The sequence below is a fragment of the Brachionichthys hirsutus genome, chromosome 12, assembly GCF_040956055.1.
Source record: "Brachionichthys hirsutus isolate HB-005 chromosome 12, CSIRO-AGI_Bhir_v1, whole genome shotgun sequence".
Classification (NCBI taxonomy): Eukaryota; Metazoa; Chordata; class Actinopteri; order Lophiiformes; family Brachionichthyidae; genus Brachionichthys; species Brachionichthys hirsutus.
The window spans coordinates 6,440,157-6,465,814 of NC_090908.1; the positions used below are offsets into that span (position 1 = coordinate 6,440,157).

The 25,658-nt window shown below is 44.3% G+C and overlaps 1 protein-coding gene across 1 annotated transcript in view; it reads right to left on the bottom strand.

The window, feature by feature from the left end:
• myo10l3 (myosin X, like 3) overlaps window positions 1-24,230 on the bottom strand; it is a 44,008-nt gene extending 19,778 nt beyond the window's left edge. Inside the window, exons 1-12 of the mRNA XM_068746500.1 lie at window positions 24,210-24,230; window positions 13,037-13,135; window positions 5,943-6,101; window positions 5,045-5,232; window positions 4,814-4,948; window positions 4,501-4,625; window positions 4,382-4,395; window positions 4,175-4,259; window positions 3,766-3,872; window positions 3,401-3,530; window positions 2,768-2,886; window positions 657-803 (exon numbers count right to left, since the gene is read on the bottom strand). Of these exons, the coding sequence (XP_068602601.1) occupies window positions 657-803; window positions 2,768-2,886; window positions 3,401-3,530; window positions 3,766-3,872; window positions 4,175-4,259; window positions 4,382-4,395; window positions 4,501-4,625; window positions 4,814-4,948; window positions 5,045-5,232; window positions 5,943-6,101; window positions 13,037-13,135; window positions 24,210-24,230 (1,329 nt within the window). The remainder of the gene's footprint in view (window positions 1-656; window positions 804-2,767; window positions 2,887-3,400; window positions 3,531-3,765; window positions 3,873-4,174; window positions 4,260-4,381; window positions 4,396-4,500; window positions 4,626-4,813; window positions 4,949-5,044; window positions 5,233-5,942; window positions 6,102-13,036; window positions 13,136-24,209) is intronic.
• Window positions 24,231-25,658: the final 1,428 nt, after the last annotated feature.

The following is a 25,658-nucleotide window of genomic DNA, read 5'->3' on the forward strand; positions in this document are numbered from 1 at the left end:
GAATCTATGAACAAGCAAATTAGACTGCTGCTTCCGTGAAACCTCCTTGAAACTGATTCTGGCATCGCACAATCCAAAAGTTGTGTGTTAAAACTTAAAGCAAGGGCAGAGAAACCATCTGCACAGGCATCACTCTACACGGTAAGAGTCGAACAATCAGAAGAGGCAACAAAATTGTTTAACGATCCCATATTATACTCTTTTTTCACATGTTATCGCAGTTCCCAGACAATTATATGAAGTATCTGTGACAGTCTTTGGTCAAAATAGCAAACAGATGCTGCAGGACAGCGTCCGTCATTTCTGTGTCAAACAGATGCTGCAGGACAGCGTCCCTCTTTTCTGTCTCAAACAGATGCTGCAGGACAGCGTCCCTCTTTTCTGTCTCAAACAGATGCTGCAGGACAGCGTCCCTCTTTTCTGTCTCAAACAGCTTTGTCAGAAAAGCCTCTGAAAACGAAAACTAAACTAAATTCACCACATATTCCCCTGACTAATTATTAAAGTAGAAAACGGCTGTGCATGAACAGCACATGCTTCTGCAGCGTCACATTTGATGAGATTATCAGATTATCTGCCTGATAGGGTCGTAAAATTGGGACAAAACTCTGCTTTTACACTGAATACAGCCTAAAATGGAACGAGTGAGCCTTGACCTCAAAGTTCTCAAAGCCGAAGATGTCAAGAATTCCGATGGATTTAAAGTTGTCCTTTCCTTTTATCTTCTGATTGATCCTCTTGATGATCCAGGAGAAACACTGAGAATAAAGTGCCATTGCAACGGAGTCTCGCGAATCCACAGCCTGCAAAAAAAAAATCAGGATGCAAAGAGTCAAGGTTTTCACACGCACCAAACCAGATAAGAGATATATAGCGGGGAACGTCTGCCGCTATATATAACATAGAGTATACAATGACATACATCTATGTGATTGTATTAAAACAACGTCATGTCTGAGCGGTTGGATAGCGTGTGAGAGGCCTCAGTGGCGAGCCGATGAAACACATACTGGTTCGGAGACAGAGGTCTCTTATGTCAGCGTCTGTCTGCAGACAGCAAGTAAAAGCAACTCTGTTGTCACAACAGACGCCGTTATTTGTTGTCTGACTGTAAGTCCAAAAAAACCTTGACGCCAGAAATATTAGGACATTGTACAAACACGCATTTAGATCGTCTCCTGTTTTATTCCCTTCTTCAAATCTGAAATGACACCAATGCTGTTACACTTCTCTTCTAAGCTTTCACAGGGTCAGAGAGGTCAGACAGTTCAATGGGGGCTGAATGACGGAAGCTGTTCAGCATGTATCTGTGCATATCACGTCATGAGCATTTACTCTTGCTATATATTTGTCTTTTTACATTTTTCAATACATTTTTATCTGGTAGCTATAGTTACTTTTAAATATAAGATTCCACATAAAAATGTACATTACACTCCCTATACTTAATCTTGTGACCCTAAGAGGTTGAGACCCATTGGACTAAACTACCTACCTATACTGTGAAGACTGTGCGACGATGTCGTCGTCAGTTTTGAAGACCACATGGATGACCAGCTACAGAGATCTAACGTCTATAGATGGGTGACAGCCAATCAAAGTCATTCTACTGAAAGGACCATGTGACAAAATGTTCCTCTCAAGTCCAAGAAATAACTCAATTAATCCCAAATCACTATTTGAACAAGCTCCAATTCGGAAAGTCTGCCTTCCAAGCGAGACATCGTGTCCGCGTGCGACTATGAAAAGCTTGAACTCGCCAGCTACACGCTTCCTCTACAGCTTTGTGCTTGGAAACAAAACAGGTTGGTGGCAGTAAGTACTGTACTTGGGGCAACAATGCCCCTGGACTTCGGAGCAATCCATCAAGCCCTGTCACCTTCTGCAGCTCGCTGGTGTGAACGGAGCGCTGGTGGCTCCAGGATCTCCGTCACAGGGTGAAAGAAGAATGGCTGTTTGTCCAGGATGGGGTGGGGGTGGAGGGCTAGTGCGGGCAGTCGTGGGGTGGGTGACCCCTGGACGCTGTGAGAAGTCATTCTTGCAGACTCCAGGGCTGGAATAATGAGCTCTATTAAGAGACAAGGCCAGGCGGAGTGAGCACCAGCAGGGTGACAGCACAAGCTCTTTGTCCGCTGGTGAAAAGCTTTCTTGTGACTTTCGTGCCCCTGCGATAATAGCAAAGGTCTATTCAGCATGTTTGCTGATATTTATATGCATGAGTGGGCTGAAGGCCTGAGCTGAAGGCCTGAGCTGAAGCCAGAGAGGATTGTGTCATGCTCATGGCGCACGGTGAAAAGGATAACACATGCAGAAAGAGACATTAATTACGGGCCGCAGCATCCAGACTTGCAGCCGAGAGAGACCGGAGTGAACTATTGCACCAATGAGGAGAAGACTCACTTCACCCCAAGTCTTTGGCTCTATTGTGCTTTTGACTCAGATCACTATCATGATGGCTTCATTGTGCCAGGAATCTGGCAGACAAAAAGCAGGAAATGACTGGGAGTCACGCAAGGGATCTGGAGAGGCATGTGAGGGAGACCAGGAGGCAAAAGGCTGTGTGTGTGTGTGTGTGTGTGTGTGTGTCACTGGAACAAGGGTGAGAGAGGAGTGAGGACAGAGGGGGGCAACAAACAGACATTATTAACTTTTGAGTGTCTTAAATTCAGTAGAAGTCCCTAAAATCAGATAAATAACAGCAGGATTGTTCTGCTGAAGCTCGCCATTGTTTGCTGGATCATCGGAGGGGCAAGTCGGGGCAGATTACCTGCTCCACGGTGAGCGGCGAGCAGATCTCTTCTCCTCTGAGGATCATGGAGCGCTGGGTCAACACCTCAGACAGCTGGAAGGAGTCCAGTCCGAGCAGCTCGCTGACATTACTGACCACTGAAACCAGCACAGATGCATTAGCTGCAGCGTTCGTGTCACGGAAACAGAGCACAGTCAGTTCAGGTGACTCTCACTGACAACAGCGCTGTAGACTGTGGCTGCATACAGCCCATAGGAAACTCTAGCCTGTCTGGCGGGGCTGTGGCGTTCTGCAGACGAGGTCAGATGCAGCAAACAAAGGAGCCTGGAGCTCGTGTTTCAGCCTGTTCACTGGGAATACGCCACAGCAGCCCAGCATCAGCAGGAAGGTCACGTTCTACTCTGCAAACTAAGTTCTTCTCCAAATTATTCAAACAAAAACAAAAGACCCGTTTGATTTAGGGTTTTGGCGTAGGATTTCACACCGACACCAAAATCTCCCGTTTTCCTGAAAGTAGCACGTAGATCGTTTCCCAGCCGTTTGATGAACATTAAGCGTTAGAGGCTGTCGTCTGCAACGTTTCCTCACGCACACATTCCACACCCATGTGTTAAAATGTATTCATATTATTCACGTCAATCCTTCTCTTACCCCCTTTAGAGGTGACCTGAGCGCCACCAGCAGTCATGAATTCAACGTTGCCCATCTGAATGACAGCAGAGAGGAGCTTGAACACATCTCTGATTTCCTCCTCTGTGAATTCCATGACTTTCAGGGCCTCCTGCAATGCAACACAGACAAAGACGAGACGACATGTAACAACACGGACACGGGAAGCACAGCAACTCAACCTAATTCAGCTTTTCATCCGGGCTACAAAACACAAGTCAAGTTCACGGCCTTTCTATCCGCGTACTAGGGGAGCATCCCTGTCCTATCCACAAAGGGTAATGGCTCCCTCTGGGGTTAGAACAATCCTACTGGAGAAACTATCCATCCTGCTGAAGTCTCCTCACCATCACGCTGTCAAAGAGCTGCTTGTCGTCCAGACTGGTGTCCTGCACACAGCCCGACTGGCTCAGGTAGTGAAAGGACTCCGGACCCTCAGACAGGAGGTACGTGTCTGCAACACACGATACGAGGGCGCCAAACGCAGGGAACTTAGTGCAACCGACAACGTGGAAAGCAGCCAAGTGCATCATTTATTTAACGTCGCCAGATGTAGCTGTTCATGCTATTAATGCTTAAGTATACCTGAGCGTCACACGGACTATAGCAGAGTCGTGTTAATTAAAGGGTCATTTTGTAAAATTATATTTAATGTGTCCTATTAAATTATAATCAATACAATGAAGCTGATATTTATATATCTGGCTGTAAATAATATGGGTGTTTCTTATTTGCACGATCTCTGTGAAAACACACCGCTGTGGGCTTTGTCTGCTCCTGCTAGCAGGGCGTAGAAGATGTGGAAGCTTCTCTCCCCGGGATTCTGCCGAACCACACGATTCTGGGAAAGAGATGAGCAGAAGAAAAGTTAAAAAGTATTTCATGGCTGGGTTGACTTTGCTCATGTCTGTCACTTTAAATGTTGGTTGAATTAAATCAGTCTGAAGCTCAACACAGACTTACCTTCTCTAGCAAATCTGATGACTGAGAGTAAAGGAGAGCAACAAAAGCTTGAATTTCTCTCCGGTGCCACAAACATCTCATTTATCATCGGTAAATCTCAGTGAACTGATGAAGGATACAGTCGGTGATACAACCTCCTTGGATGTTTCCATTCTGGGAAAAGTGGAGCTGGATGAACTTCCCAAAGCGACTCGAGTTGTTGTTGTACACGGTCTTAGCATTTCCAAAGGCTTCCATGATGGGGCTGCAGACGGAGGGAAAGCAATCATTTATAAAAGCTAAAAAAAGAGAGACTTCCCTTTGTGAGCTCAGTGTTAACGACAGATGTAGCAAGATTCAACACGGCTTTCTGCCCAAAACGTTCAAAACTAAACATTTGAACTGAAACCTGTGAAGACGGCAGGCAGACGCGGGAGGTTGTGTAAGCGGTACCTGCTCTGGATGAGGGCCTGCTCCACCCTGGTGCTCCTCTCCGCCGGCGGCGCGCCAGCAGAGTTCTGACTCATCACTGAGAGAAACTTCAGCAGCAGCTTGGTGCTCTCCGTCTTCCCAGCTCCGCTCTCCCCACTGCCGACACAAACACATCAGAGCCCACCGTCCTGTCATGTTCAGTCGTTCTTTTCTTTCATGATGTGGACTGAATGAATGTTACTCCCTGCTCACCTGATGAGAACACACTGGCTGTCGTGCCTCTTCCACAGGCAGCGGTAACACTCGTTGGCCACGGCGAAGATGTGAGGAGGCAGCTCCCCCATGTGGTGCCGGCTGTACAGCTCGACGGCGGTGCAGTCGTAGAGGCCCCTGATCTGCTTGTAGGGGTTTACAGCTGCCAGGATAGAACCAATGTTGGTCTGAAGGGAATTACAAAAAGACAGGAAGATGCATATTATCTGTAAATTATGACATGGTGGGGAAAAAAAGCTTACTATTTTATACTATCATCTTTCAGAGAATATTCAGCTTCTAAATGTCAGATAAGAGCGTATAATAAAAGTATAATAACTTAAAACTATCCATTCAGCAGAATCATTAAGGTTCAGAGTCTGGGACACTCTTAATCTACTGCAGACGACCTAAACGAGGATTCTGTTACGATAATGTGCTCTGAGGAAAAGTGCCCAACAAAAGTGTTCATTTCACAATTACATTATTCTGCAACATGCAATCTGGCTGAGCTCTGGGATGAGATTAGGAACATAGTTTCTGAATGAATAGTCTGTAGGGCATTGATTCTGTCAATAAAGTGCAGGTTGTCCTTCAGTACTCACTCTCAGCATCGTTTGCGTGTGAGAAAATGATGCTGAGAGTGAAACAGGGTCAAACAAATATATATAAATCTGGAATATTTTTAGTTCAGGTCGGAGCACTGGTCAGCGTACTCAAGAGTTATGTTAGGCTGTTGTTCTTTAATGCCTTTTAATATATTATATTCAGTTACAGCAAATCTAGAATCAATTTCCCATAGAGTGTGAAAAGCTTTTTAGATTCAGCTGTGCAGCTGATTCCAGGTGCATGGTGGTACATGGTGAACGTGCACACACAGAAGAAGACGCCGCCTCACATAGATGTTGTCTTTTTGGTAGCGCAGAAAGAGGTTGTGCATGATGGCGGCTTCGTGAAGCTCCGCCAGTGTGGACATGTCCTCGACGCCATGGATGCTGCTGGAATGCATCAGGTACACCGTCTCTCTGCTCAGCTCCGCCCTCTGGAGGTAGATCACCTGGAACGACACACACACGTCGTCTTGAAAGCTCATACGGCTGCATTGTAAAGCAGCACTAGCGAGGACACACTGCTGTGAGGTCTGTTTAGAACCAAGAAAAATGTCCGTCCGTCCCCCCCCCCCCGCAAAAAAAATGTTTGTATTGTCTCTATTCGATTCACTAAAACAACTTGGAAATGGCAGCAGGAAGCCATCGAGCTTGAAACATGGCTCCGGGTTCAAACAAAGGAAGCAGGCAGACAAATGTAGGCAGCCAGCTCTGAATCAAACTGCTGGCATGACATGACATCAGAGTGTCTCTGTGAACAGCCCTCATGCATGCATCGGATTTAAGTGGCGATAAAGGAATTAACGAATTCAACATGCCTGTGCCAGCTATCGGTGTGCCTAACGGGTCGAACCACCCAGTCCATCGCCTTTTTACCTGCTCATTCATTCAGCAGTGATGTAAATAGAATGACTGAACTGGTGTCTCCATTGTGGCAGATAGTCAGGATAACAATGTTATAGACCAGCAGAGATCCACAGAAAGTCTCACACACTTCCAGGCTATTAAGACTAATGGAGGAGATGAGAGAATTCAAACTGTGTTGGTCACTCGATGATTGAGTTTGGATCAATACTGATGATGAGGAGCAGAGATTGTTCAGCTGCAGAGCATTTCTGACAACTTTTTTTTCTCTCATATTTCCTTGCGTCACTACTGGGAGCAGACGTTGGGTTTGTTTAGTACAAAGGGGCTCTGAGGAAGCTGCTTATTGAACATGGATCAGTTTATCGCACATAATGGTTTCGTTGAGTCTTTGAAACTAAGAAATGTAGCGTTTTGTAATGAATTAGTAAGACTTTGAAATGTTGAGGTGTCTTAAGGCAGCGGAATGAGCAGAAAACACTGCACATAGCTGATCTGGTAATTGCTGTTTGTATTTAGAAATCCTGCAAAGATAACATTTCCATCCATGCAGACTCGTGTTTAGGACAAACATTTAAACTGTTTCGCATCTAAACGCTCCACCCGTGACTTTGTGTGATGTTTGGCGCTCGGTTTATAGATGATAGAGTTTGTGAGAACTTCCTGCTGCATATAAAAAGAGAGTGACAGGAAGTTTGAGATTTCAGTTAAGCTGTGGGCTATCAAAATAAAACAGCAAAGATACGCTAAAATGTGCTGTTAATGGAAGAAGATCCACAGAGCGAGAAAATTGTTCAATAAAAACATCAAACACTGCAGCTTTAATCATGTCGATAACCTTGCTGGAAAGACTACGATTCGAGTCTTCATTGTCAAATTAATGATCACATTCCTCCTTTTTGTCACATGGGCGGTGCGTACATGCAGTACATTGAAATACACTGAATAGTTTTTGAGTTGCACCTCAGAAACGCTGAGCCTCAATGAGCATACATTCACATAGTACCCGCGAAAAAACTAAAAACAAGAAATGAAATCAATAATCACAGAATCAATACTTGTGCAGAACATTTTTGTGCAAATATATCAAATGGCTATTGAGCTGTGTACCAGAAACAAAGTGTGAAGACAGCTGGACAGAAGCTATTCCTACAGTGATCGCATGGTGGGAATAACAATTTGATGGGGTAAATAAATACGAATAAATACATATACTTATAAATAACATATGTGATGCATGAGACATGGATCTAAAGGCAGAATGCATTACGTCAGTCTGAGCTTGGTCCCACTCTTCATGTTAAAAGCACTGAACATTGTGCTCTAGAAAGGCTGACAGTTTATGAATCACTGCATTCATCCAATATGCAATACATTAACTAAATAGAATTTGTACAAAATATGAAAAAAAACCCTCATGATTATGTGAGCTGATAAAACAAATGTTATCTTGCAGCCCATATCCATTTCAGCTGCACGGCCTTAGAGGATGGGCGTCGGCACAACAGCGAAGTCGTCATCACTCGTTGCTTCATGTGTTTGCAGGGGGGGAGGGGGGGGTGAAAGCAGCACGTGAAATGAAATCATCCATAGAGCAGAAGCGTTGAGATTTATAGCCAGATGTCCCTTAACATTTATCTCTGACCCCACCCTGTCTCCTCCAGCAGGGCCACCGTGAGGGATAAATCAAACACACCTCTCATTTCCTTTTACATCCTTATTCAGGATTCTCATTTTACACTTGATTACATCACTCACTTCTTGTGACTGATGCCACTATAGACGTCACTATAGTGACGTCATACGAGATCACAGCGTGATTAACTGATATCTTAAATCTAAATAGCATAAATGTCAGGCTTGATAGAATTATTAATACTCAGAGCAGAACTATATATCCACATTTAGGATTGCTATCATTAGTGAGTGATAGATTATTAGAACTACAGTGATAGATAATTATTACCAACATTTAATTCAGACTCTTTTGTCCTTTAGTTTAATCAACAATGAGCTGTAAATGCTAAATAGAACCACCCGAGGCTCACTAACTTCACTTTGTGTTCAACGCACATCAAACAAAACACAGAACTCTGAAGTACAACTTTTGGCCTTTTTGCAGTAAACAAAAGAGTTCATGGTTGCATCGGGCTCATTATGTTAAAACATGGCAAAGGGTAACAACTAGGTCCAAGTTACGGCCTCATGTTTCAGAGGAGGAACATAAATAAGTCTGCTTTAGTCATAAACACATTGAGCTGCATGCTTGGAAAGCCCCCGCACCACTCCTTCAGAAAAAGACACACAAGAGACAGGAGAACCGCCTGGTTAGATCGGCGTGAGTGCAGCGAGGAGACTGTTGCGGCTTCCTTCCCACCATACCTGTCTTCTACAGAGACCTTTCGGGATCTTGGGATATTTCACTTATCAGGTTTCACTGAGGGGTTTACATGCCTGAGCAGAAATGTCTGAAAACACAACACATCTCAAATGAAACTGTTTAAATGGTTTTGCATTGCTTTATAATTCACATATCTTATTTTAGTAAGTATTTCCGTCTCTGTCCCCACATCTACTGCAGGAATATTTAAATCGTCCTGTAGACGCAGGTAAAAAGAAGATGGAATATTAAAGCGCATCATACCACGACTCAGACGTTGCTACCAATCATTTACAGTCGTCCGAGCTAAACCCTGATGCAGCGGACGGTGATGCAACGTGTGTGTCTGGTATTGATTTCAACTTCCGAACAACAAATTCAATCGCATTTCGGATCTGCTCTGAGTTTATATTTAAAGCCACAAATCTAATTAACTAACTGTAAATTCAATTTGGTTATAGATATATTTTTTACTAATTCCTGCTTGTGTTCAGTCAGTCGAGGCCTGTTAATTATTACGCTGAATACAGCCTTAAATGCAACGAGTGAGCCTTAGCCGAAGGCGTCAAGACTCCCGGTGGACTTGAAGTTGTCCTTTCCTTTTATCTTCTGATTGATCCTCATGATGATGCAATGAGTGTCTGTTTCGCGCAGACACAGAGCATCAGTGCTCATTATTTCAGAGGTGTAATGATGACTGGAGCTAATGGGAAGCCACTTAAAACAACATGTGATTCATGATTGATCACTGTAAAAAAAAATCAATGCTCTTCAAATGGAGCCTGGTGTCGACACCAGCGCACAACTCTGCTGGACACATGACACAAAAACAAAAGCAGGCCGACGAGACCAAAAGACATTTATAGTACATTCAGATATTATAAAGATTACACTGTCAAAAAAATTAAGTTAAATATTTCCAGCAGAACAGCACTGCAGTCGATCTGAATAGAAAGTCGATTAACCGATCAGTTACCGGAACAACATTTAACATAATCAGGAACTATTTTTGTATATTTGTCTTTCATTTGTTTTAGTTGATAGATAATTTTGTTTTGACCGGTAATCCAGAAAGAGGCTGAGGGGCACCGATGACCTATTTTAAGCCTCACAGAAAGCCTGGCTCCAGGCCACAGACAACTTCTCGCATGGTAAGGGTCAGTCTAAAGACAAGTTGCTGAAAGCAAACCAGCAACCCGGAGAGTGAAGGAGAAGTTTTGTTTGATGCATTTAATGACTGTTTGTGAGCAAATAAAAAAAAGGAATGTTTGCTTATCAGGGCACAAGAAGGATCTAGTGCCGAAATTCAATCCAATCTCATGGTAGTAATACTTTAGGAGTTACCACCATGTCAGGGTGTAACGGCTTTGTTCATGACTATATTATTATTATCCATCCATCCATCTTCAACCGCTTATCTGGAGGTCGGGTCTTCCCCATGGTCTCCTCCCGGTGGGACATGCCCTGAACCTCCCCAGGGAGGCGTTCAGGAGGCATCCTGAATAGATGCCCGAGCCACCTCAACGCGGAGGAGCAGCGGCTCTACTCCGAGCTCCTCCCGGATGACCGAGCGTCTCACCCTATCTCTAAGGGAGAGGCAAGCGACCCTACGGAGGAAGCTCATTTCATCCGCTTGTACCCGCGACCCTGTTCTTTCGGTCACTACCCAAAGCTCGTGACCAGAGCTGAGGGTTACGCCTTCCGGCTGAGAACCATTGCCTCGGATTTAGAGGTAAGTGAGAGCTGGAAGTCGCGACCCGATGAAGCCAACAGGACTACGTCATCTGCAAAAAGCAGCGACCCAATCCTGAGGTCACAAAAACTGGACCCCCTCAACGTCCTGGCTGTGCCTAGAAATTCTGTCCATAAAATGTATGAACAGAATCGGGGACAAAGGACAGCCCTGGCGGAGTCCAACCCGCACTGGAAATGAGTCCGACTTACTGCGGACCAAGCTCTGTCACCAGTCATATAGGGAATGGAAGGCCCGTATCAGGGGGCCCGATACCCCCTGATACGGGGGGCAACCTCAGCCCCAGAGATGGGAGAGCCCACTCCCGAGTCCCCAGGCCCTGCTTCCTTATGATCAAATCAATTCATCCACTCTTTATTAAGGGTTTTGGTTGAAAACAATTCAGACTGTGTTCTAATTTTTTTCATCTAACAGTCATTTGAATTGAAAACGTTAATATTTTGCCATCATTTTATTGCTACTAGATGTGAAATATGATCTGTGGGTGAGTGCGTGTGAATGGCATTAAGCCTCACAGACCAGTTCAGTCTCGTTTTATTGTTCCGCGCGTCCAGGATGACAGCAGCGAGCTATTTAGTTCAGGTGACAGAGCCTCTTCCTGCTTTTCTTTACATGTGCTCCCCACTGGGGGTAACACACACACACGCACTGTTAATCCAGCTGGTGCCATCTGGCCACACACACACACACAAACACAGATGGATGCATGCGCTCCAACACAAGGCGTTTATCATTCAGCTTCAGTGTGTGTGCGTGTTCCAGGTCCACTCAGTGTCTGCGGTGTGGCGGGGATGAGACGCTGATGGATGCTGATACGATGGTTGACAGCAGCCAGGCCAGCCGGTTGTAGCAGAGGTGGAGCAGGCAAAGAGCTGCACCTTAACGGAGGACAATGGTCTATCTCTGCCAGCACGCATTCAATAATCCACCTCGGACACGGTGCATGGCACAGACGCACTCGTGTCAAACCGCCGGCACACTAGAGCTGATTGAGTCTGGAAAAGCAATCAGCAATATGAGTGACTGTGCCATCCAGGAACAGAGGATTATGGAAGACAGACAGAAGACATTCAAGAATCTCACAATATCAGTGATATAATAGTAATATACAATAAATAAGAAGTGGCGTCTGGCTCATATCCAGACCCCTGTGAAACCTTCGTCGCTGTGACGGAGGGTGTTCCCATCTGTCAGACTCATCGCTGACAACCGACCAACCGATGGAATCACCAAATGAAGAGTTCGAACGAAGCACGAAGACCAGGGTGTCAAACTCATTTTGTCCGAGGGCCACATCAGCATTATGGTTACCCTCAAAGGGCCAGTTGTAAATGTAACATCGTGTAAATGTAACTAAATGTAATGTAATGTAAATAAATGTAATTACTCCTTAACATGCTGCTAAATAACTGTATTTACTACTACTGTACATACTTAAATTATAAATATTACATATGCAATTGCATAGTTCTAAAAATATATCGATACCTTACTGCTGTAAAAATATCCACCGAGGTTATGTAATCGCCGGCGTCTGTCTGTAATTTGTTCTTCAATATCTCCATTGATTATTGACAGGTATTTAGGGAATTTAACACAGTCATGTAGGGTGGGGGGGGGGGGGGGGCTCTATCTCACCACTGAATATCATCTGGGTCGTTATCCAGAATGGAGTCAGCAACAAATATTTAATTTTAAAATTAAAACCCCATTTACAGATTAGAAATCAGTTACAAATACACATAAACTCTGATTCACTTTTACTTTCCAGCATTTTACAAAAACAAATGTCTGCACAACGCTCTTGCGGGCCACAAAAAATGACGTGGCGGGCCACATTGGCCCCCGGGCCTTGAGTGTGACACATATGACGTAGACGATTGTTAAGTTCATCCCTTCAGCGGTGCCGGAAGATTGTTTCTGATCTACAGTAAACTCTCTGACCCACAGATGTTTGAAACTATTTTTTAACTCTCTCTCTCTCTCTCTCGCTCTCTCTCTCTCTCGCTTTAACAGGATTTCCTCCAAACACAAAGGCCGCTGTGTACAGCCAAACAGATAAGCTGAGGCCACAGACTTTGACACAAGCATCCCATTCCTGTCATTCTTACTTTATTACAAAAGGTGTTGACCCCACCACTGAGCCCTAACATGAAACGCATGTGCACCCGGTCGCTCCGGAGCCATACAGCAATCGTGCTATTAGAAGGTGAATGATGAGGGGCGGTGTCACACGTACACAACGCCAGCGCCGCGTTTACGTGAGCCAAAAGGACTCGTCTTGACTTGTTTCTGGACTTTGAGGAGTTTTGTCCTCAAACCAATGAAAAAGGCCTCATGCTGGTGAAGACAGCATGAAGGGTGGGCGGAGGGGGGGGTCTTCCTACCTTCCCGTAGTCGGTGGTGAGGACGAGGGACAACTCATCACAAGAGCTGACTGTGGAGGGGAGGAGCTGCTCTTTGTGTCTTAGCCAGACACGGGCCCCCTGCAACACAAAAGCCACAACAACGCCATTAGCTCATATTGGAATCGTTTGTTTAATAAAGAAGCTGCTGGACATTTTCCTCATAAGAACATGTTAGGAATGTGGCATGTGCATCTTGTTGTTATACAAACAGTAAACAGTAAGACAAGTCAAGTTCATCTCGGAAATACGCCAAAGACAAACGTGTAAAATGAGTAGAGATGCAAAGTCAGCAGAAATGACTCTGAGTTTCTTCAACGGCTCCTCTACTTCGCCTCAGAGACTCCCTAACCTTAACCCTGGCACAATTACATGCTTATTAAATGGTCATTGCTTTTCAGGACAGCAATGTTTTTTCTTTTTTGGCCAGGTCGAGTTACAAAGGGCGTGTCAAAAAACTGAAGCTACTATTCAGACATAGACTCAGAAAACCTGTCAAGACAGCTTTTAGTTTCACTGAGATGGTACGTTTCCCGTATGAAACAACAGAATAGGATGTGAAATTGTCATTTGCCACTTTAACAAATCATTTTAAGTCACACTCAACTAATGGGGTTTGCTGTGTTCAGTCTGGCACAACGACACACAGAGCTGGGTCTCTTCTGTTTGTGTGTCTACAGGAAGTCTGTGACCTCCCCAGACATGCTCGTTAGCAGCTCAGCAAATAGGAGCAATAACGGGAATCTGTGGCTGATTGCTCAGACCTGACTGTCATTTCCCTGCAGAGCTAGAAGATGCATAACAGAACCACAGGGATTTTAGTGGTGGGTGAGAATGAGAATGAGAATGAATGTCTGTACCATCAAAAGCCTTTAAAAGGTGGCTAAATTCACATTAGTTATTATTTGATTTAAAAAAGTTTTCTTTGTTGCCAAGAGTTGGATGAGAAGATTGACAGAGCCAGAAGACAATTATCTTAGCTTAGCTTATTTTAGCATAAAGACGCGGAACAGTGTGAAGCAGTCTTATTTTTCATTAAAACCACACCTATAATCACCTTCAAACATTACAAATTAATATATTCAGTCTGCTTTATTTAAATAGCATAAAAACTACAGTATAAAATGTCTCATTCAGGGTTATTATTAGAGTCTTTCAGCAGGAAAGTGCTGCGTCTTCCTCCTTGTCTGTGGAATCATATATAGTCTTCCTCCACATATAGTCTGAAATATTAACAACTGAAATTGAAAATTTTACTTCAGATGTAAGATTTATCTGAAATTTTTAAAAATAATTTTGCCCCAAAAATTATTTGACCAATTAAACATCTGTAATGATCACATGTGCCACTATTGAGGATGGAAAAAAGGCGGAGTTGTGTCTCCAACGGAGCATAAAACTGAAGTGATCAATATGCATGGATTCAATTCAGAAACCTTATACAAGGTCGCCAGTTCAGACATCAATCCTCATTAACAATTAACAAGGGGCTGCCACGCGTGCACAAACAGCGGCCCACTGAGCACAGACGTGTTTGCCACCGGGGTCGGAACAAAGGTCGGGATGCTTGTTGTTAAATGCATTAGACATTTACATGAACCTGCTTATTACAGAGCAGCACCTCAGTCCATTGAATCAACTTGCTGAACAGCCCGCAGTGATGATCAGCCTCCATTCTTTTCTTCAATTTGCAATTCAGGCTTCCCTTGTGGACAAAGGGTCACTCAAACCACTTCCATCATCCGGGATTTTTTTCCTTTCAGTGCGCTAATGGAGGACCAGCTAAATGTGGCTGCTTCTCAAACCACAGGGGCATTGGGGGGGGGGGGGGGGGGGGGCTATACAAATGAGGAGGAGGCTGTGGGGGGTGAAGAGGGGGGGAAAGGAAGGGTGTAAGCACCTGATAAAGTCCCGCCTCCCATTGTCTGGAAAAGGAGGCAGGAGACAAATAAAACCGAGGTATTCCTCTAAACACGTGGCCACACATTAAGCCAGCCGCCATTTAATATGTGGCGAATGGTGACTCGCATACCGGTGAGCAAAACTGCCTGCCTGGTACCAGCCTGACGTGTCTGACCAAGTCAGGGGGGGGGAAGCTGCTTCACGTGAGTTTGCTGAAGCCCAGCGAGGAGATTTATCGTGTTTATGCTACAGATTTTAAGACGATCAGTCGCTCTTACGTGACCAGAATCACGGCGACAGCAGCAGAATTAAGCAGAACTTTGCCGCTGCTTGTCTTCTTGCTATTTGTGCAAACGACAGGCCAGATGACAAAGTGAAGACAGAAACATCGAGCAGGTTGTAACAAAGGGCAGAACCACACGAGATGTTACACAGGATGATACGGCAGGCAGGCTGTGACATGCAAAACAGTGGGATGACTTGTAATATTCATTTCCTCAGCACGAGACCTGGTGAGCTCAGCTGCTGTCAGAGGTTTTCCATTCGTCATGGAAACGCTCACTAAAATGTTGAATAGGTCAAGATGGAAAGAATTGTCCATACGGCATGCTCATGGTATAGAGGTCCAATATTTAGGCTTGGATTAAGAGACCATATAATAGACATAATGACTGGTTCATTAAATGAGTCCAATGGATAAGGCTAACCCAAAGTCAGCAACAAGCTAGCCCATAAAGAAGTTAATTCTGGCCGAGCTTGCTGAAGCAGCATTTGTGAGGATCGACTTTCCCACAAGACACATTGTGCAGAAGCTTAAAAAATGCTGGACTCGTCATTTTCTTTTTGCTTATGTGTCATAATTTCAACTTGAAGGCTTTGGTGATATGTGATCAATAATATTCCCTGTTAATTGCATATCGGAAAAGTTGCATTTTAATGTTAGTAGAAAAATGAAATACTTTAAATTCTGTGTCAAAAACGGCGGCTCTGCAAAACATGAGATGTTATAAATAAAGTGGAAAAACAAACGAAAAGAAAAAAGGAAAAGGTTCCATTTCATGTTTCATGAAAAAAATATCCAACAGATTTACAGTTGGACAGACAGAACCCGTTCCTACATCACACTCCTCAATTAATTTATGAGGGAGTATAATAATAATAATAATACTGATAGCAAAAAGACGTTTGGTCACCAAATGGTCCCAAAATTATTTTTATTATTACGAATGAATGAATAAATTATGGATTTGATCACAGAGTATTTTCATCACTGGGATTTGTATGGTTTAGTTTGCCGTCCTAAATTAAGTAGATAAAAGTCTCCGCTGACTTCAGCACACAAGGAACCCAACACCAGATGTGTCGCCCCATTAATTGTCTCACTGTTTGTTGGTATGGTGCGTGCATCTAAAGAGTCTCAACAACAGATGGGCCTCACCGCAACTCCCCCCCCACGTCTCCTTCATCACCAGGACCTCTGTCGGTAAGTCAGAAAAAAGGGCAACCGCCGAGCTCAGAAGTTAACCAGGCGGAAACATCCCAAACAAAGGCCAGCTGGGAGGCAAAGGGACACGCGCTCCAGCTTGACTTAAGTCTCCACACATTAATCACCTGCTGCAACACAACCAATCACTGACCAGACCAGAGAACCGGCGTGTGTGTGTGTGTGTGTGTGTGTGTGAGTGAGTGCGCTTCTTGCATAGCAATCATTATAAAGTGGATTTAATCATCCGGCCCCTTTAACTCCACCATACCTCCAGTAACCAGACGTTTTAATAGCTCCAGTAAAAGCTAAGCTGAACTGCTGACATGGCGTTTCCAGCTCAAGCTCATTTCAAATTCTTAAAGCTGTATATCATTGCAGCGCCACTGAGGCAGATCCAGCTGACTATGGTAAAGCAATCCACCCAACCAGAGCACAGGTCAACGTCCCATCATGCTCTCTGACACAGCAACCGCTCGGGCTGAACGATGCGATCCCAGAGTTGGAGGCTTGAGTTTCCGCTGCTTGGATAATGGCATCCAGCTCAGCGATTTTGATAATGAACGCACCTTAAATATTTAAGGGGATGTCACAGGACCGGGCGCCACGGCTCTTTCTCTGCTGTGCGGTGTCACCTGAGTGTCGGCGTTATCGAGCAGCCACGACAAAAAAAAAGACAATTAAGTCAACCTGACTCGAACACAGGCGAACAATTAGTCCTGAAAAGCTGAGTTTCAGGATCATGATGTGGTTTCAAGGAGTGGTGAGTGTGTGCCTGTCCACAGGGCAGCACAGTGAACGGCTGCTGGTGCTGACTGACTGGTGGCCAGGAGTGAGGCCTGGCAGAGCGGAGGATGCCAGGAGAACATGGAACGCTTTGGAAAGAAACCCGAGACATTGCTGCTTTCACTCGTGCCTCTTAGATTTCCTCACTTTTCATGCATGATTTATTTATTTTTTATTGTTTTTTTTGAAGTTGCAATTATGTCAGTTCTCCCTCCCCATCCATCTTTCAATGCTTCTCTTTCTTGCCCCAGAGGTCAAAGCAGGGCATTACCCATCAAGTCCCACATCTGCTTGAGGTTTCTATCTGTTTTCCTCAACACTGTCATTAAAGTGCCTCGATATAACATGCTGTGATTAGGAGGGGTACAACCCATTTCAACTGTGGTCCATCACTTCACACCTCAAGCACCAGGACATAGCGGCATCATAAAAACCAGAGGTGTCAGGGCGTGTCATTAACCCTTTGTGACCTCACTAATGGTGAACAGATGTCAGTCTGGCTGGCCCAGGTTTAATATGGACACATTACATATATTAACACTTGTATATTACATGTTTATGGGCATGATAAGTATGCTGTGGATAAAATTAAGAATTTATATTTTACAGTTAAATAATCAAGCTCTTTTTCCAGTTAACCACATTTGTTGCTCGAGCAGAAAGAGATTTGGAGAAAACCTAAAGAAAGGGGTCAGGCCACTGGATTATTTCATGTTGCAAGAAATGCCTCCAAAAGGTTTTCTTTTTTTGAATGGATATGCTTTATACAAAGAATAATGAAGTTTCATGAATACAGATGAATAGAAAAGGAGAAGACGCCACACTGAGAGATCCCAGCTACATCTCTGATGCTGTGTGAGTGGATTGAAGCTGAATCTACCAAGTAGCCGGTGAGCTTTAATGAACAGGCTGAGAGCAGCTGGAAGGGGAATCTGGCAATGGAGGTTCCTACATTTTAATGTGGGGGGGGGGGGCTGTATACCTCAAAAGACAATATATCAACCTATTAATTATTTTTATTTCATTAACATTTTGATTTTCTGCACAGTTGTTGATGTATTGTCTGTTTTTCTGCTGTGGGCAGCTCCACTGAGGTTTTTATTTGGTAAAATGTTCCACGCACATCTCCTTGTTATTCTCTGGAACAATCGGGTCACTGTCTTTGTTCTACTTGTGTAAGTAATACCGAGCGATATTAAGATTTTCTCATTTCTTTGTTCCCGTGTTTCCACCGTACCGTCTGCCAGCCTGCTGCACATGGTGTACACGGGGGCCAGAGCCAGCGTGGGGTAAGGGCAGCGAAGGGTGGGGGGGGATCAGATGATTAAAGGCAGGCCTTCTGCATCTGTGGTTCAACACATATGAATTAATGATGGGGGGAGCAGCTGATCAGAAATTAGCTAATGCAGGAGGAGGAGTCCCAAGGGGGAGAAGGGCTCCCCCGGTCTGGAGCAGGATGACCTGGAGGCAGCCTCAGTAGTTGATGCAGTAAAGAAACCAATGCTTTGTTGTCATATTCAGAGAATTTGCGAATAAGAAGGTAAGAATTTTCAGGTTAAAAATGCAACCAGGTTAATGGAAATCAAGCATACGCAAAACAGCAAACGTTTACCGGTTGGGTACGTCAGATTACAGTGGAACCTCGGTTCTCAAACAAACAAACTAAAAAAGAGTTTAAAATGCCTCGGAAGTCAAACAGATTTTTGGAATTCGAAAACACAAGTGGAGCCGAGGCAAAGCAAAAACACGTGAACGAAGGCGGAGTCTATCCGAGTAGGTTCAGTTTGAGTCGGCTTGCCATAGGAGAAAGACTGTGCTAATGTTTCGCTTTGTTCTCTTTCGCTCTTAACCATGGATCCAAAGAAAGGCAGCAGTAATACGACTGGAAAAGAAAAGAGGAAAGTAGTGAGAACAAAATACAAAAATAGCGTCCGTTTTTGGGGTATTTGGATGGAATGGAATGGAATGCTTTTTTTATTGTCATTGTCATCACAGTGCAACAACGAAACAAGTTCGATGAGTGAGCATCGGGCCGCAGCAATAAATCGCGCCACCAAACGACGCTCTTCTTCGAGAAGGTACAGAAAGCAGCAGGTACGCATTAAAACACAGATATAAGGGAATGACACGCTGCACTGGGGAGGAGCCAGGCAAGTCCAGAGAATTACACTGCGACCTTGACCTTTGCTGTGCAGTACGGTATGGAGAAATCAATGGTTTCAAATTTTCTTAAGAAAGCTGAGCAAATGAGAAAGAAGAGGAAAAACACCCCAGAAGGACAGTTACCCAGTCATTTTTTGGAGGAGGACTCCATTTCAAAGGAATAACACTTCCCCCTTCCTAATCTACTTTCCATGATTTATAATATAGTTTCGGTTTTCAAACACATTACGAAAGGAATTGTGTTTGAGAACCGAGGTTCCACTGTATTTGTTTGTCTACATGTTTGTTAGTACAATCTGTCCGTCTCTGTCTGTATCAAGGGCACCCTCCCCCATTTTAGGCAACTAACCTGCCCTATTGCTATTGAGCGTGTTGAAGAGAATTTGCATAGCAAATTATATCTTGAAAGAAGAACACTTGAAAATCTGCCAAAGACTCCTGCTTGATACTCTTATCCCGTATGAACACACCTTCCTTCTTCTCCTGCTCTAGAGTGATCCGAGTATTTCAGGGTTATGAATATTTATACAACAAAATGAGACAAAGAGGCGACAAATGATATGATTACTGTGTTTGACTGGATTGTGCTCTAAGCTTCTTGGTTCTGATGATGATGATGATGATGATGATGGGGCGTACCTCCTAGTACCATCTACATATCCGGCCCTCGCTGTACTTATCTGTGGATAGCAGGAGACATTTAAGGAATGCAGCTCCATCAGGAATGAACGGTATGATCCTAACAACAGCCTCAAGACAAACAGCACAAACATGAGTCTGATCAAATAAAATAAAAATATACTGCGAGGTGTCTGGTGTTAAAATCACAAGTCTAGCAATAAACTTAAGTTTCCCTCTTTTTAAAAATAGTTTCCCACTTGAATTTTATTTGATCATTGGAGCCTAGTGTGGAACTCGTAGGAAAACGTTCTGTACAGGCGGAGTGGAGACACTCCATCCAGTAATAGGCTGTCTCTGTGCACGGTAATCATACGGGGCTAAAAAAGGAAAGTCAACATCTGGGCTGGGAGCTGTAATCGTAGGTCGCCTGTTATTAAGCTGCCAGACAAGACCTCTAAACGGAGCGGATTTAAGCTACTCTGATCACCAGTCCTCAGATTCTGTCAGGTAGGCCAGTCAAGGTGAAGGCCGGCAGAAAGATCGGATACGGTGTCTGTGCATAAGGGTCCTGCTGCAGAAATGAAATAGCATGAAACTGCGTGCTTGTTACTTACAATGAGACAGCTCTTTCTGAAAGGCTTGGTGTTGGAGAGACATTAAAGGTGAAGTCAGCAGGAGGTTATCATGACCCCCCTCTGTGACCTCTGTGAGACAGGGGTCAGATTACTGGTAGAGTCACAAGATATGCAAACACAGACCAGCAGGTGAAAGAGCTAAAGCAACACGAAGTCAAACCGAAAAACAGAAAAGCCAAACTTAACCAAAACCAAATTCTCATTGTGAGCAGTGGCTTCCCGAATCTGGAAACTCCTCCCCTAACACCAGGCGTCTGTGTCATTATGAAGAGGGATTATCCGTGTTATTTGGTGTGTGCTCTAATTACAGATTAAACCACCTCCAGACGGAACCGAAGCTGCAGGAGTTCTGCTGACGCAAACCCAAACCACAGCCTTAAAAATACTTCCCTTTGTTTTGTTCATGGAAAATAAAAAGGTGCTGTTAAATCAGCGCAGGATCTCTAGACTTATTTGAAGCCCCCAAATTGAATGTGGTAATCACACAAAAATTATTGTGAATTGAATTACAATTTAAGGCAGCTGACATCCAAAGGAATGCAGGATCCGACATTTCCGGACCTTTCCTTCCTTTCTTACATCCGAACTCTACTTCCTGGCTGCCTTCATTGCTCCATCAGCCGTCTGCATGGCTCGGAGCGAGGAGAGACGATATCGGAATCTCTCAAGCGGCAGCTGGAGGACGTGACAACCGGGCAGAAAACATCCAAAGTAGAAAAATAGTCCGCCCTGCGGTGCAGGTTGGCCTTTCTCACGTTACCTTTTTTGAACGCAGAGAGCTTATACCAAGCAAGCCGAGCCACGGCTTCGGCTTCAAAGGCCCCAGACGTAAATGGAGCAGAGGGCTCGGAGGGATGTTTCGGGATGGGGAGAATGCGTCTGCGCTCGGGGTGTGAAACCTAAATCCACGGCGCCATGGCTCTACAGTGACAGAATGACATGCCCTGACCTAGAATTTCAGAGGTCAGGAATGTGGATTCCCTCAGTCAGAGTGTGTTTGGTTGGGAAAGGTCCTCCCGTGGCTTTACAGTACGCAGCAGCTGCTGCTAAAAAGGAACCCATCACCAAGTTTAGAAAGGCGCATAGCTGGAATTCAGCTTCGTCAACAGGATGCTGCACAAAGGCGCACAATGTCTACGGGGGTTGGGATGTGTCTGCAACGGAGGGATCAGACGGCGTTCTCATTCAGGGAGAGGAAGGCAGATACAACTATCTGTAAACAAGCACACGATGAGCCACGCAAGCCTCGATCTGCGAATATCGTCTACGCAGGTACCGCAATCCCAGCAGCCTGGCAGACGTCACAAAGCACAGACAAGAATTCTGACCCACTCCAGGTGTTTATTGGGTCACGTCCAGCCAGGCAGCGGCGAGGGTTTTATGATGCTGCCTCAGCTCCTGAGAGGAAAGGCTACTTGGACGGCCTTCCTCTGATATCCCGCCACCTCTGAGGGCCTGAATGAGACGAACCTGCACCTTCAGAGTCTGTGAGTTACACCTTAAATCACTCTGTGATTAAATCTGCTTGTCATTGGGGTCATAACAAATGATGTCATGTATTTTTGCACATGTAAAACGCAGCCTCCATGTGGACTCCAGAAACAAGTAAAAAATCGTCATGCTGTGTCTGTATCATCCACCATCATCATCCTCATCATCATCATGATGATACATTCAGACGCCCCTAGAACACACACGCACCCTCTAATGATGGAATTACCTCACGCTGCACTAATAGAGCAGTTTCCTGTAGAGATTTGCAGCTAGGTTTTACAGCACCGGTCAGAACCGGACAAACCTTCTTATATATTTAAACATGCAGTTATACGTGAATGCTAAAAAAAACACATTTATTCATGTATTTGTATCTACATGACGTGAGCCATTAAAATCAGTCTGATTGATTTTCTGGATGCAAAACGATAAGATAAGATTTATCCCACAGGGCACTTGTTTTCAGCGAGATGAGTTTAATCCTGATCTTAATTTACTTCCAGAATTCCTGCTTAATGAAATCCCAGCCGGTCGTCCTGAGGAGTTCAGAGCGTTGGATTTATTCCACAACCCCAGAGACGTGTGAATGAACAGGACATTTAAGTCAAGTGTTATTAAGAATTGTAATGACTACTAGTAATACTACCAGTAATACTACTATAATAAAAGGTTTTCAAGCCCAATACCAGTCGGATACGGAGGTGGAGCCGTCCTCAGAAGTCTTTGAAATTTGTGCTGATTTTTCTATTAGTGTATGATGTTGTCATGTTTTACAGACAAAACGTGGCAGTTTCAGACTGATTACATTAAACTCATGCAGACACTTTATTCTTCCCAAATAGATTATGTCATCTAAAGGACAAGGAAGCTCTTTCAGCCACGACGAAGCGACGTACTTCATCACTACTTTAGAAAAAAAGAAAGAAAAAGGAATCGGGGATGAACTCAGATAAATCTCACACAGATGGCACGGGACGAAGGACACGCACAAAATTACAACAATGATCTCTGCTGAGCCGAAATAACAACAGTCCTCTGGACAGAATATCATTCTAATAAAATCAGATTATTACCCAGAATCCAGTTCACCTCAATCTGTTCCCTTACGATTGGTTTACGCAACAGAATATTGAAAACTATACTTTGTGTAAGTCGTCCTTATGGCTTTTGGAGGGTGATGCGTTTCTGAATGCAACAGTATTTTGTATTGGTCGACTCAACTGAGACGCTTCTTGCCAATAAATGGCAGGAATTCAGAACGTCTCCCTTATGATGCAGAAACAAACAGAAATAAGTGACTGAAACTCTAAAACTACTATTTAATAAAAGTATTTTATCCATACAGCCATAACTCATTTAATACTACAGCTAAAACTAAATGAAGTACATAAAATACTATTGATGTAATACAAATGTAATAATGTTCATATCCGTTTACCTATTTTTCTTAAATCTATTTCTTTTTATATGCCATATTTGGAATAGGATTGAATGATTTTATATTCATTGAAAAGGAATGGGCATTTTGAACAACCTTAAAATGTTTATTCATGATCTCACTTTTGGACAGGAAGTCATAAAAGTGGAGCAACATGTAAACAGCGTCCAGCACGGAGTCAGAACATCAGAGTGGGTCAAGTTTATACTGGAGGGGGCTTGAGATCCGCATCCCACTGCGTGTGCGTGTGTGTGCGTGTGCGTGTGTGTGTGTGTGTGTGTAGGTGTGTGTGTGTGTGTGTGTGTGTGTGTAAGTGTGTGTGTGTGTGTGTGTGAGAGAGAGTGCCCTGAGTCAGAGGATGAGAAGACAGAACTATAGACAGTCCTGAGACTCGAACAGTGACCAGCTGTCTGGGCTGACACATCCACCTTAAGGAAAGTCAGGAGTACAAATATTATTCTAAAAAGAAATTAAATATGAACGTGATCTGACGGAAGGCAAAGAAAAGGGGCCAAAGTGACGCTTTGCAGTTTACCGAGGCTAGAACTGATCTGAGAGCGGCCGGAGTGAACAACAAAGCGGGGGCTGATTCGCAGCCTGGTCCAAAGTGTGTGGAGACGCGTCCGGACTTACCTCTGAGCAGAGCGCATCCATGTTACCCCTTTGTAGTCTGCGTCCAGGGTACCACCGCTGCGGAGGAGAGGAAGCTGCGCCCCCGAAGGTCTCCCATCCGCTGCGTCCGGATGAAGCGGCTCCTCACGCTGTCATAGAAGCGTCCAGGGGGTCAGAGAGGAGCCATTCACGCACTCACGTGTTCACACTTCAGAGGAGTTCGCTGTGCGTCCTCAGCGCCGCTGCCCTGTTTGCGCTGAGCCCCGGCACATTATGCAAGGGGGAGGAGCCTGCAGCGTCCGGGACCGCCCACCAGCACCCGCGTCACTGTGAGGGTACGATGGGTTTGAAGGTGGTGAATGAAAGCTAATCCTCATCATGCCGAATTGTTTTTTCTTTTTTATTATTATTACTTTATTAACACAACTCACGGTACAAACTCACTGCAGATCTCACCCTTCGACATTACACAAAACATTCACATCTTCAGAGATCAAAATAGAAGGACGTCTAACAGTGAGGAATATAAAAGCACTAATACAATTATATGTGCAAAAGGAAGGAAAATAAATAAATACAAAAATAACCACAGACACAACAAGAATATACAGGTAAATTCAAAATAAATTACAAACAAGGGGTTTGGGAAGTTCTGATATAAATGTGTACAGTTTATTTGCATGGGGATTATTTATTTGTTTGTTTTCTGTAACAGGGACAGCTCATTCTTAAGAGCAGCCCATGATGGGGGTGCCTCATCCCGAATTCACGTCTGTGCTAGACTGAGGATAAGGATTATTTTGACTTCCTCCTTTGGTGAACAATAACTTGAGAAGGAGGAAGATGAGGGTGAGGTTCTTTACATGTGTGCGTTTCCAGACGTGCTTTGTTGTGACAGAGCTCAAATGTACTGGTTTTATTTTTATTTTTTTTCCGTTCCAATAGATGTGACAGAAGTTCCAAACCCTCAAGTGTAATCGGTGGTTTTAAAAGATCAACAACATCTGCCGATTTGGTTGATGCGATATGGAAATAAAGTGCATTTTGTTCAGTTTTTCAATGACTCAGTAACAACAACAAAAAGAGAGACATCACACACACATACCAAAAACATAATCATCTTAAAATCAGTGGGTCCCCATCAGAATTCAGTAATCCCCCACCTCATGGATTGGCACAGCCTCCAGAGCCTCCTATTGGACGGCGGCCCGCTGTTCAGTCAGAGCTGATTTGCTGCTGAGTCTGTGACGGACATTCAAACGGTCAGACTCTCTCATTCAACACACCCCACCGGTTTTCAGTGGGCTTCAGGTCGCCGCTCATCACTGGTCAGTCCGTAGCTCCAGAACAGCCTCCATGTTGGCCCAGCTGTGACATTCTTCTGTGGGTGGATTCATTTAACATTTGGGATCAGTTGAATAAAGACATTCTGGATATTTCTCTCAATTTGTTTTCAGAGCTAATACCTCT